General features: G+C 35.3%; 2 protein-coding genes across 2 annotated transcripts in view; both read left to right on the top strand.

Annotated features, from left to right (window-relative positions):
* LOC134839066 (BTB/POZ domain-containing protein 16-like) overlaps positions 1-10,215 on the top strand; it is a 33,287-nt gene extending 23,072 nt beyond the window's left edge. Inside the window, exons 5-15 of the mRNA XM_063854477.1 lie at positions 179-428; positions 819-910; positions 1,384-1,540; positions 2,327-2,493; positions 5,572-5,686; positions 7,896-8,096; positions 8,303-8,419; positions 8,743-8,923; positions 9,219-9,458; positions 9,736-9,930; positions 10,072-10,215. Coding sequence (XP_063710547.1) covers positions 179-428; positions 819-910; positions 1,384-1,540; positions 2,327-2,493; positions 5,572-5,686; positions 7,896-8,096; positions 8,303-8,419; positions 8,743-8,923; positions 9,219-9,458; positions 9,736-9,930; positions 10,072-10,140 — 1,784 coding nt within the window. The 3' untranslated portion in view covers positions 10,141-10,215. The remainder of the gene's footprint in view (positions 1-178; positions 429-818; positions 911-1,383; positions 1,541-2,326; positions 2,494-5,571; positions 5,687-7,895; positions 8,097-8,302; positions 8,420-8,742; positions 8,924-9,218; positions 9,459-9,735; positions 9,931-10,071) is intronic.
* LOC134840167 (sodium-dependent neutral amino acid transporter B(0)AT3-like) overlaps positions 1-13,410 on the top strand; it is a 337,316-nt gene that overhangs the window by 162,496 nt on the left and 161,410 nt on the right. The gene's annotated exons all lie outside the window — the stretch shown is intronic.

The raw sequence follows: 13,410 nt of genomic DNA, 5'->3' as shown, positions 1-13,410 counted from the left end.
ATTACGATAAATAATCCAACAACAAATGTTTCGGCATCGTAAGGTTTTTGTACAAAAAAGGATCGTACCTGCTTCTGCAGGGAAAAAGTTGATTAGAAAACTCCTCCGCCTTGCTGAGTGGCCCGAATAATAATCAAAAATTAGCAGAGGAAAAACCTACTAGCTTAATATCTTGCAGGTTATGCAACAGAAGCAACAGACAATGACAATCTTAGTAAAGCAGCAAGTGACGAAGATGATCTCTATGGAGTGATTGACGACGACGCAGCTTCGGATGTTGAGGCGGCTCTCACAAACGAAGCTGAACCCGAATTGGCGTTTACAGGCGAAGGAGGCGAAGAGCCGACTAGAGTCGAGACACCCGGGTCTTCGTTGCCCCCGATTTCTCGCCAGTCGAAAACAGCAAACTCTTCTGGCAGAAAAACCAGGTAATTGTGAACATTATGTCTAAGTGAACTTTTGAAACGATTGCAAACAAATGTTGGAAACTTGCTATGAAAACTTAAAAAATATATGTTTCAACCGAATGAAAGCTAGAAAACTAAGTAAATATTAAGTTTAAAGCGACGATGAAACGGCTTAGTCTCCGCGTAACAATCTCAAGGTCAGCTGTTTGAGGCCTACTGTATCAGTGTTTTTGTTGTTTGAGGGTGAGGCACCGCAACCCAGCCCAGAATTTTTTTAGCCATAGGCTCAGAACAGCGTTTTTCCTTAAAAACAGCTCGTATGTTGGTTTTTTCCCTCATGGAAAAATTGCTTAAATTTAATTAACATTCGTTAACTATTCGTTAAGTTTATCATGCAAATAAATTTTGCAGAGCTCTGACGGAAACTGAACGTGAGCCCAAACCAGTTACAGTCAGATCATTCACTCCATTGCCCACATCTGCAGAAGACAACTCAAAACCGGGTTGGTTATTTGGAACAAATAAGGCACCTTTTTATGATATTAGTGAAGATCACATTAGTAAAAACTAATACCCTTTATTGCACCGTATAGAACTGTTTTATGTCTTCTACCAAGTTTAAACAAGGAATTTTCAGTTCAAGCTTTTATCTCAAGTATCTAATTAAAAATTGAAGAAAGCAATGTACCGAGAGTTATACAATTAATAAACCAAATCAGGGGTGAATCTAAGACTTTCTCGAGGGGGTGAGTTTTCAAAAAATGCTTGAAAATTTTGTCTACTTTTTTAGGTCGACCAAAATGGTTTTCCGAGTTCTCGCAAATCACTATAAAGACCCTAATTTGACCAAAACTGAATGTCAATCTTTTGGTTGATGAGGGGGTGAAATCGTTGAAAGAAAAAAGTCCTCCCCACTACTCCGGACCCTCCCTTTCCATAAATACGCCCGAACCAAATCAAAGAATTCAATTTTTAGAGTTCTTCCTGAATTGTTTTGGTTTCGACTTCGAACTGAACTACTCGGTGTTGATTCGATCCAAATTCCTCCACCGACTGATCCTGGGCGGGGGTCGAACCAACGCCGCCGGACTCAAGTCAGCCAAGCGACAGTTCACAAAACGACAATCAATGCTGTGAGTCAAGTACATTTTTTTCAAGCAAATAATAATAAATGATTCAACTAATTATCAAATGTTGAGTTAGGACCGATGTGGTTAACTCATAGAGTAATTTCGGATAGGCTACACCGTCTGCTCGTCACGCTATCTTATTTTCGGCCGGATAGATTCGTGCAACTTCTTAGTCTAATACCGATCCTAATCTTTACTCTTATATCTACTAGTCTCAGGGTGTTTAACTAGTCTCTGCTAGGCTCAATAGATCTAGAGTATACTGGCTTATTGCAACTACTGAAGTTCTCTTGGAGAAACTAATTTCTAAGTTAAATTCAAATCTCTCTGGTGCTGAAATTACATGTAATTTCAGCACTTACAAATAAGTGGGTTGTTAGTTAGATGGATTATGATTGGTTAATATTAAATATTTTACAGTGGTAAAAAATCTAATTTATCCAATAATAAAATGTAGTTTAGATCAGGTTCCAATGTGACAAGTATATTTTTCTCACAGCACCATTATCTGGAGAGTGTCTTCAAAATTTTTTGAATGGCCGTTGATGGCTACATTTAAAGTGAATGGGGCGGAGGGCGCAAAAACTACATTTGTCGTCCAAAACTTTACTAAAAAATTACCTAGAACATCTGGTGCTAAAATTGCTGCTACTCGGTTTTTTTGGCTTAACTGGGTCTCTATGAGGTTTTGGGGAGAACTTCAGCATTCAAAACAGCTGGCCTAAAATAGTCGGCAAAACAATGCAGTGCGCTTATTACTGACTGATTTTTAACTGAAGTTTCTTTCAGAATGGCACATGGACTCGTGAAAGAGGTAGTGCGAGTGAACACATTCTCACAACGTTGTCGCGATGTTCATTCGATGACTAGGGAAGTGTCAGCAGTCCTGCTGGAGACCCTTCCTAGATACACTCTAACAATACCTGACAATCTAGGGTACAAAGTTACAGCTAATGGTTAGAAGAGTTCAATTAATCAGAAGAAAAGCCGGTTGATTAATATAAAAATATTCTGACCAACAAATAATAATGTTATCACCTCAGTAGTAAATGCAAAAATCAAATTGGATGTGAGACTTTTTTAAAATTCTTCGAAAACAAATTCAGCTTTGTAAAAAAAGAAATTGAAACTGGGGAGGAATTTTTTTGGGGGTTTGTTTCAGTTTGAAAAAAAAATTTGACGCAAAAAACAAGCACCACAAATAATCATCAGAATGGCTCAAGTGATATGTCATATTAAAGCCCTTTCAGTCGTGAGTCGGTCGACATCAAAAATTTGAAAAAGCTAATTCAGTGTCGAAGAAAACCAGTTTAAAAGTTTAGCTTTTCAGTCTAACTTTGAGCGAGTATAGCAAGTATAGCGAGGGGAAAAGGCTTTTAAACATAACTCTAAGGTTATTGTTGTTCCAACTTTCATAACGAAACTACTGGATTATCTGTGCTCGGGGCGGTTATTTTTCTGCAGACAAATTTCGACTTTTTAACTAGCCATTTTTGACAGATTTTTTTTATCAGTCAAAAAATATTCTTGTCCTGGGCGTAAATTTGAACATATATTTCACCTGTGATCAATTTTTGCAAGTTTATGGGGGTTTAAAGATTGCCATTTTGGCCAACTTGGGACAAAGAACCGTTATATTTTTTCGCGCTTTTAACGCGTAAGCAGAAACTTAACCCGTTTTAGAAATTGTTCCAAATTAGTTTAAGGAAGCTTATTTGCTTTAATTGATTTGTTACTAGAAACAAAATCTATCACTTTGTACTTTATATGGCGTGTGGGGTGATAAATTTTACAGAAATTCTCAAATTACCAAAATATCATTTCATTCTATTACATTTAACTTTTGCATGTTATTACTGCTCCACAGACCTTGAAAGGCAGTCGGAACATTCAAGGCTTTGCTCTGATACGAGCAATTTTTTTGATTTTCTGCTCAAAACATCAACAGTTTTCAGATACATTAGAAACTTCCAGTCAAAATTGCTGGCTAAAAGGACGGATTTTCTCGAAATACAAACAAGACTACTCGTATCAGGGCGAAGCCTTGAATGTTCCGACTGCCTTTTAAAGTTTTGTGGAGCAGTAATAACATTTGAAAATTAAATGAAAGAAAAAAAAATGAAAAATTTTTTTTTCTAAAATTTGAATGTTTTTTTTTGTGAAAATCATCCCCCCACACATACAAAGTATAAAAGAATGGATTTCGCTCCTTGTAACAAATCAATTATGGCAAATAAGTTTCTTTCAACCAAGTTGTAACAATTTTAAGACGGATTAACTCTCCGCTTACGCGTTAATAGAGCGAAATATATTGCGTGTTAATTGTCCCAAATTGGCCAAAATGGCAATCTTTAAACCCCAACAACTTTACGAAAAACGATCGCAGGTGAAATATATTTTCAAGTTTGAGCTCAGGACAGCAATGTTTTTCGAATAATATAAAACAATTGCGTCAAATCGTATCGAAAGTCAGAACAATTAGTCCAAAATGGAATGAGGCGAGCTAATTGGTCTTAATAGTTACAAACACAACTCAATTTTAACACTTACGATTTGAAGTTATCAGCATGAAATTCCTAGTTTGTCGACATTTCATCAACCAAAAACTATTTGAGACCAATAATGGCCAGCAGTGGGATTATTCAGGGCTTTGCCATGATACGAGCAGTCTTGTTTTTTCAATTTTCTTAACGAAAGTGACGGAATATTTGTGCTCGGGGTGGGTTTTTTTTCTTCAGACAAATTTCGATTTTTCAACTAGCCATTTTTGACAAGATTTTTTTTATATCATTCAAAAGGTATTGTATTCCTGAGCTTGAATTTGAAAAAAATATATATTTTAACTGTGATCATTTTTTGTAAAGTTATGGGGGTTTTAACAAAGCCATTTTGGCCAATTCAGGACAATTAATGCGCAATATATTTAGCGCTTTTAACGCATACGCAGGGATTCAATCCTTCGTAGAAATTGTTCCAAATTGGTTGAAGAAAGCTTATGTGCCATAAATGATTTGTTACTAGGAGCGAAGTTTATCACTTTGTATTATATGGCGTATGGGGGGATAATTCTCACAAACAATTTCAATTTTTTTTTCACAACTTTTATTTGATTTTTTTACATATAATTTTTTCATGCTATCACTGCTCCATATACCTGAAAGGGCAGTCGGAACATTCAGGGTTTCGCCCTGATACGGGCAGTCTTGTTTTACTTGTTATTGATTTCAGTTGTTTAAACTATTTCAGCCAGTCTTTACAAATAAAAATTAGCGAATTGGGCAAAAATTTTACATTTATAAGTTTTTTTTTTAAAAACTTTTTATCATTTTTCTACTCCACTTATGTTTAATTCAGGATTCTTTTTAATCATATTGAGTAAAAAAATACTCAAATTGAAAACTTGAAAGTCACCTGTTTGTTTTTTTTTTGAATTCGGAGCACTTTCAATGAGAGATGGTTATATATTCTTTTTTTATATATAAACTCAGCTATACTTTTGAAAATTTATATCATGCTTCGTGCTAGCAGTTCTCCTGAGTGATATAGGAGTTTTTATCCCACTCAGCTCATGAACGGAGGTTATTGTTGCGACCATTTGCCCAAGTGGGAATGAATTATGGCCTAGGGTGTGCATTTTCCTATGCATTTTCACTATTTCAATGAAAATTCTATTGGTAGAAATTTCTTTACTGATAGTTTTTGCAATTAAGACTCAAATCGACCTCGGTAAAATTTCTTGGACTCAAATCTTAGATAAAACTCTCTTTTTGACAATGATGAACATTTTTTACTTGAAACATAAGAACAATGAGTTGTAACGGTATAGTACGTTCTGTAATTGTGTCAACAAATTTTGAAATTTTGTCATTTTGTCAGCAAATTTTGTCATTTTGTCAGCTGAATTTCTACGAAAATCTTTTTTTCCCTCAATTTATTGCAACTTTTCTCTCAATTCTTCTTTATTGTTGATTAAGATAGTTACATTCTGTGTTAGTTTCAGAGCAACCAGCTACCCTTGTTTCGTTCTGTTATAGGAGTTGCCATTGCTTTGGCAAATCTTTACCTGCACTCCATGACTTTGACTCCAGTTGAAGCCCCCGAAGTGTTCGAGGCTGCCAAATTTCTCAAATTCAGACATCTCAAATATACGTAAGAGCATACACAATCATAAGCGAACGTGATAATCTACTGGACCGACAATTTAACACATGATTACTTACATTTTTTTGTGACCACTGAAAATTGAAGGGGACTTATGTTTAAGGGAGTTGGTTTTTTCCTCACAAAGACAGGTCGCACAAGTTATTTTCAGGTGAGGTCGAGTGGTATATGATGCTGAAGCGTTAGGGTTAATAGCCTGTGAAATATCAGGTTCAGTTGTGATTGGAGCTGTGGTCACACACAGGCGAAGCTTAGCTTTGCATCACTTGCCATACAACATAATCATAAAAAGGCATAGATCAAAAAAAATGTAAAACGTTGAAAAAACTAGGTGTACCAAAATTTTTGTATGTCTCGATGGAAGACATCTAGGGCCCTGCTAAAGCTCGAGGTACGTGTTTGAAGGTTATACTGATGCGTGTCAAAGTTTTATACTGATGCTGGAGTTTGAAGGTTATACTGATGCGGGTCAAAATGCGTAATTTCAAAAATTGGACTTTGCCCAAAACCTTAGTTTTTTCTCTTAAAAAATAATTGAGAGGAGTAAAAATGTTCGAAACTTTTGAATTTCACCAAAAACAACTTTTGTCTCACGAAGTAGCTGCCTCTGCAGGAAAAATTTGCGCAAACGCTTGTTCCGATTGAAATTTTCATCTCAGATATGATAGGTAGTTGTAAAGAAATTTCAAAAAATTTCTAAAAACGGACAAAAATCAAAAAATGACTTTTCGAAACCTATAAGAGCAGGTCGTGGTCGGTAGACTAGGGAAAATTCCCAAAATTGAGTTTCTGGATTGAAAACTTCAAGAATTGGCTCGGTAATTTTTGAGTAGAGTACAAAAACTTCCAGTAAACGGTCAAATATTCAAAACTTTTACTTGTCTGAAGGCCACAACTTTCTTCCTAAAAATTGGTCAAAAGAAATAATAAAGATAACTTTGCAACAGCCTGCTATGTCGATGAAACATATGATATGAGGTTTGGCAGGATAGTTATCGAGAAAAGTCCAAAAAACGGCCAAAAAAACAGGAAGTTGACTATTCCGAGAATCATAGTTTTTGTATTATAAAAATTGGGCGTAGCCGCTTATGCAGAAGAGATACACCCAACCTGTAATTTCAATTGAAATCAGAAACCCAGATTTGGCAGGGTGCTCCTCGAGAAATGTCATGAAGCTTCAAAAAACAGTAAAGAAATCAAAGTTTTGACTTTCCGAAGACCTCAATTTTCTGTATCAAAAAAATTTGGGCGTAGTTGCGTTTATAAAATTTAGAAAAATAATCGCTCAAAAATCAAAAAATTGATTTTTCCGAGGACGATAAATTTTTGTATTGAAAAAATGTGAAGAGCCGCCACTGCAGGGTGGTTAAAATTTGGCTAGTTTTTGAGAACGAAATGGAAAAGATTCAAAACGGCCAAAAAATCAATAATTTGACAATTCCGAGGGTCATAACTTTATCGTGTAAAAAAATTGGGCGTTGCCGCTTATGGAGGGCAGCTTTTGGATCCGTTTTTTAAATTAAAACCAAAATTTCAGATTTGGTAGGCTTGTTTTTGAGAAACCAAAAAAAAATCAAAAAATGTAGATCAAATATCCCCCCAGGGACTTTTAAAAGGCTGTAGACAAAAAAGTGAGACCAGTATGAAGCCACACAAGAATGTAGATGGTCTTTCTATAGATGCCCCTTTTTCGAAAATTGGAAGAAGGGTTTTTTGAGAGAAAAAAAATTAAAATTTTTGCAAAAGAGGATAAAATTTTCAAAGCGTCTCAAAAAAAACATAAAAAGTCCCATACCCTTTCATAATACCTGTTTTTATCAAACACGAGTTCTAGGAAAACATTCCAATTAAGACAATCTTCGAGCAGACACCATCTTTGAGCCGAAAAAAAACTGATTGTGTAGAAAAAAACTTTAGAAAGTTTCAAGTCCCCCTGAAACTACCCTGTAGTAACTAGTACCCACGCAGTAGTTGAATTTTGAATTAGGCATATTGATTCAACTGATTTTGTTAAACTAGTTGTTAACCCGAAAAAAAAGACTACATTCCGATTTGATAACGCTTGCTAATCGCAAGCGTAAAAAGTCCCAAATAATCCAGTGTCGAGAAAACTTATTCTGAAACTTTTTAAATTGGCATATATGATTGACACAATTTGTGGCTGCTTATTGAAGCTTGGTAACTCATTTTTTTGCAGATGCATAGAGATAATGATGTGCAACATCACAGTGGACAACGTGGGCACATTCTGTCAGTTGTCGGAGCTGCACAACATCAACCTTCTGAAGAATGCATGCATCCGTTGGTTGGCATACCATGCAGTGTCCGAGATGTCAGAGAGTCTAGAGCTGAAAAAGATATCTATCAAAATCATGCAGGAAGTCCTATCACACAAGCAGTACGTTGATAATTTCACTATTTTGAAAAACTATTGATTTTACTTTTAAAATATAGCAAACTAAACTGATCCACGCCTCTCTTAGAGTTACTCACTTTTTGATTACACTTACTATGTAAAATCATAGATAACATGTTTTGACAACATCAAATAAGGTACTAACCCAATTATGGCTAAAGAAAATATTTTTTTTTTGGTCGTTTCAGCCTATTTGTGAGCCATGAGTTCAACCTCTACACAATGCTGTGTTCATGGCTCTACCTGCAGGCCAACAAGACCACTCAGATGCCCCCATTTGGAACAATAGTCACCTACTTCAACAGGTAAGAACACATTTTCTGCAAAAGTTTGCAAAAATTGCCAAAATTAGTTATGCAAGAGTTAGTTAGTCAGTTCTCTTTTCAATTATGCAAAGTTGTTTATTTTCAAATAAATCTAAATGTAAACAAATACAGCCTTCTGTTAAATTTTGTGGTGACCCTAATGTATAAAAAAATGAAAATTTATTCACTTTTTTTCTCATTAACATTTTCAAAAAAAATATCTCCCTAAACTCATATGAGCATATTGATATTCATTTCACAGATGTTAATGCTTGTTCGCTGTTGTTTACGCGCCAAAAAACTTAATTTCTGCACCCCTTTAGTCTTCCAAAGTGGGTGTCGTTCCTGGGTCGGGATGAGACTGCCTCATCTCTCTACATGCCCCTGTTCACCCTACTCCGTCTCCATGCCCTCACTGACCCTGGACAACTGGAACTTCTGCAGAAGATGAATGTGCTGCCTCAGAACTGGCTGCTCAATCTAGTCACTATGAGCTACAGATCGGTCTGTTTTTTTTTCACATCCAAACTATGCTGCAATTTTTTTATCACAATTTTGGCGAAAACGCGAAAAAACCGAATGTTAAAGGCCATTCGCAAGTGAAAGTTAAAAGCCTAATTCATCTTTTGTCACACAACTTTGTTTCGACAGTTGTATCTGATTTATCTTTATGTTTACTTGAAATGATGATAAAAAAAACTGAAATTTTTTCGAGGCAGGCTTGTTATTTTTTGAGGCAAAGAGATTTAATTGCATAAAATCAAAAAAAATTGAAGCTCGCGTTATGCGTCAATTGCAGTTACAAGTGGGTGGTGACATGTCCCTTGTCATGGCCTTCGAGACGTCAGCTGCCAGGTATGGCCTAGTGGTCCATGACAACTTCACGAGACAGATAGAAGTGGTTAGTCTGCATGGGTTCTACTTCGAACTGTCTGCCACCCCTGAACAGCCTATAGAGAGCAGACTGAGTATGACAGATGGACAGGGTATAGGAAGGAGGGAGCAGGTGGCTCCTACTACATTCTACCTCCAAATTAAAGTAAAGATAAGAGGGGAAAATTATATAACATTTTTAGTTATCATTTAAAAATAGTTAAGAAAAAATCCAGAATTTTTTTTTTGAAATTGACGGCAATGGTGCTATGAAAACAGTCAAATGGAAGAACTTTTCGATGAATAGTTTCAAAATTTGTTTGATTAAAAGACCCAATATTCAGTTTTTTTTTCTCATAATTTAGATAGTCCTTTTTAAACGAATGAAAAGTTTTTTTTGAAACACTTTCTTGCCCTCTGCACTGACTGATTTTACTTTTTAGCGACTCAAACCATCTGATCCTTCGCTCTCACTGGGAAGCAAAGAGAAGTACACTTTCTCCATGCGACAAGACAGAGAGCTCATCTATGGAATCACAGGCCAGTGGTTCGACTCCCACTCGCGTCAATTCTGTGTGGCAGAGTCAACAATCAAACGACAGCGATTCGCGTTCTCGGCTAAAATGTCTAAAAGCGAGGTAAGTTTTTCATTTTTTTGTACATGTTGCTTGGACTTCAGTGAGGTATACTTATTCATATAACAAGAAACACGGCGGTAGCTTGAGAGAAAAAAACGCCTGCAAAATTAATGAGTCATCAATGAATTCTTTTTGTTTCAGATGCTGCAGATTACCCCAGGGGAACTGCCATTCAAAGTACAATTTGCTCTCCTCTTCCCACCTTCGTGATATGAAAACCAGGGGAAAAGTGATCCTTACTAGAAATAGTGTTCTATAAATAATACGACTTTGAAATAAATTCTCGAAACCAAGATAAATTTTAGAAGCTGTTTGAGTTCTTAAGAGAACTTGAAGTGATTTAGGTACGCAAGCTGGCAGGATCACTAAACCACTCTCACCACCCCAAACTTGCTCTTTTCTGATACATCTTTTCGGTCGATCAGCATTAAAACTTTTCTGACGGCGATTTTGGTGCCAATAACTACTAAAGTTGACAAAGGCCAGCGCCAAAAAAAAACAACTTTTTACACAAAATCTTACAAAAGAGCCTAATGACGCCGTTTTGACGCTTTTCGTGGCACCAATTTTAAAGCAAACATGGTTTTTATAATGTTTTGTGAAACCTGAAATTTTTTTGGAAAAATTACCTTCGATAAAATTCTAGATCCGCCACTGCTAAATGGTAAGCTTTGTTGAACTGTTAGAGACCTTATATATTTCTCGATGAAATGCTATATGACTTTGTACTTATTGATAGAAAAAACCCCAAAGTTTGCAGACGAAAGTTACACAAGAAAGCTCAACTGGCGATCTTTGAGAAATTTGAATTGGACCAGGCGGCATATCCGGTCGTTAGGGCTAGCAAAAAGATCACATGTTTTTGTGAGCAGCATCATAACAAGGTTTCATTAGTTTCAGATTTCTAATTATAACGAAGGAAAATTGCCACCAACAATCTATGACCTAAAGAATCCGACCGACTATTCAAATATCATAATATATTACTACAACCGATTGTGTAACACTGGAAAATTTAGTATCAAAAATCCTTTTTCAAAGTTTGTTGACGTTTTCAGTCATGTTTTGAGTATGGAAAAAACGCAAGCTGAAGCTCTAAAAACTATATATTCACAATTCATGAAACAATTTGAGTCAACCAGCCCGGACGCTTATCCCGAAGGTTAATTATTTCAGTTGACAAGATCGAATATAACCAGCACCCATTAAGCGATGACTCACTTGCAAGAGCACAAGTAGCAAACTGCAGCACATGATCAATTTGAACCCGCAATCAAATGATTGCTGGGCATCATCACTATCGGATCGTCACGATGCCAGAATTAAAATTAAAAACATAACTTAGGTCTAAGTATTTTTCCTTGATAAATCGTCTATATTAACTTTGCTTAATACATAGTTTGCACCACGAGTTAGCATGAAAGCTTGAATTTTCTACCAATTTAATTCAGAACTGAGAAAAAATTATCAATTTTTTTTCTAGTCTTGCAATCCAAGCCTGAATATTTTTTAATTGATAACGGCATTCGAATTCAAACGGCGCCTTTTATGAAACCCAATACTAAGTTTCTCCTAATTTTGAGTGAAAGCAAAAAAAAACGAAATTGTTTTAAAATTATTTAAAAAACACTTTATCATTGAACAATTTAATTTTTTTTGCTTTTTGCTAAGAAAAACTTTGGGAATTTTTTAATGTGGTTCAAATCACCACTGAAAAGGCTTAAATATGGCATATCACTCAAAACAGTCCGATAATTTTTTGTGTTACCTGATTTTGGGTGGTAAACAAAAAGACTAAAACACACACGAGTACAAAGTTTTTCACCATTTTCAATGGTCAAAACAACAAACTGTATTTACTTTTTTGAAATAGATGAATCAGTCTGAGAACAAAAAATATCAGAGAAAATAAAAAATACCCGTACCTAAAACTATACTGCAGGACTGATCCCTCGAGGATTGTAAAACACAGTAAAAATTCTAGTAAGACATGATTCAACCTTGCATCATCCCCTGATCTGTTTACTTTTCAAGCAAAATGCAAGTTACGCAACGATAAAAGATGAAAATTTGAAAAAGACTGCTCGTATTCAGGAGGCTAAACCCAGGTTGTTCTGACTGGCATTTAATGTTGATGAAAATAGTTTCGATTTACAAATTGTTAACAATTTGCAAAAAAGCAATTTTTTAAAATCAGTCAATTTTTTTTTTCAATTTTTTTCCGCACTCGCCATCGAAAGTACGAAAAGATATATGCTAACTCTCGTAAGGTCTGAAAAAAGCATTATGTTTGACTCGATGCAATTTGTCATGTAATAATTTACCAATTACATTTTATAATAAATTAAAATATTGCTAATTAGCTATCCCAGTTGAAGTTTTAGAGGTCAAAGTAGTCACTATTTTGAACCCCATAAATTAAGAACAAATTATCGCAAAATGAATTTTTTTAATTCTTAATTTTTGGACATCAAAATCTGAAAAAAAGTTCCCTGTACGTTATCTGAATCCTTTTTCTTTTTTGAGATACTTTTGAATGAGTCAATGGCGAATTGACTTTTCCTGGAGATTTAAAGGCTAATAAATTTTTGCAAAAATCGCTACACAGATTCAAAATAGTTTTTAAAGTACAGTAAAAACGTAGAAAAATATAGTAAAAGTAAAAAAAAAAACAGAAACCCTATCAAAGTTTTCTAAGTAAACAGGCGCATTTGTGCAGTGCATAAAGGAAAAGTGCAATTGATTGTTTTTTTTTCTAATCAAAACCCTGCTAAATAAGCAGCGCAATAGTTGTAAAATTAAGGTCAGTCTTCAATTTCAACAATTAACCTAAAATTTTCAAAAGTTTAGGAAACCTTCCCGTGAAATAGTGAAATAGTTGATACGGCACCTTTAATGAGTTATACGAGTGCTTTATTGTAGGTAAAGAATTTGTAATGAAAAAATCTGGGTTCACAGTTTTTCTAGCGGCTATTGAGAAAAATCAATCGAAAAAAATACAGGTATAAGGCTCCATTTGTATCATTCATCCATATTTAACTACTTGTTGAAGTAATTTAGTTGAAGGAAGTTCTTTATTGCGGCTCAAGGTAGTTTTTTTTGTCTAGAATTTTCATGTGGTACCCCTATTGCAGCTGAACTTGGCCAGACTGTGGTAGACTTGAAGCTAGAGGTCAAGTGAAAATTGGTCCTTACAAAAATTTATTACCACGGCATGGGATCGGTTGCACGATTTGGCGATCTCAAATTGAACGCCTTTCCGTTATGCTAAGTGCGTCTTTCCTGCGTGGTGATCAAGGCCGTACAAAATTGATACTGAGGCAGTAAATTTAGTTTTCAAAGTTTTTAGCGCCACTTTTGGGAGCCAAATCCATAAAAACAATTTTTTGGTTGCTGTATGAGAAAAATTGTAGTCAAAAGTGCCTAATTCACTCGCACGATCGAAGTTTTTGACATTCGTTCTCAGATATTCTCGTTTTT

This window comes from Symsagittifera roscoffensis, chromosome 2, assembly GCF_963678635.1.
Source record: "Symsagittifera roscoffensis chromosome 2, txSymRosc1.1, whole genome shotgun sequence".
NCBI lineage: Eukaryota > Metazoa > Xenacoelomorpha > Acoela > Convolutidae > Symsagittifera > Symsagittifera roscoffensis.
This window is presented reverse-complemented; position numbering and strand designations above follow the sequence as displayed.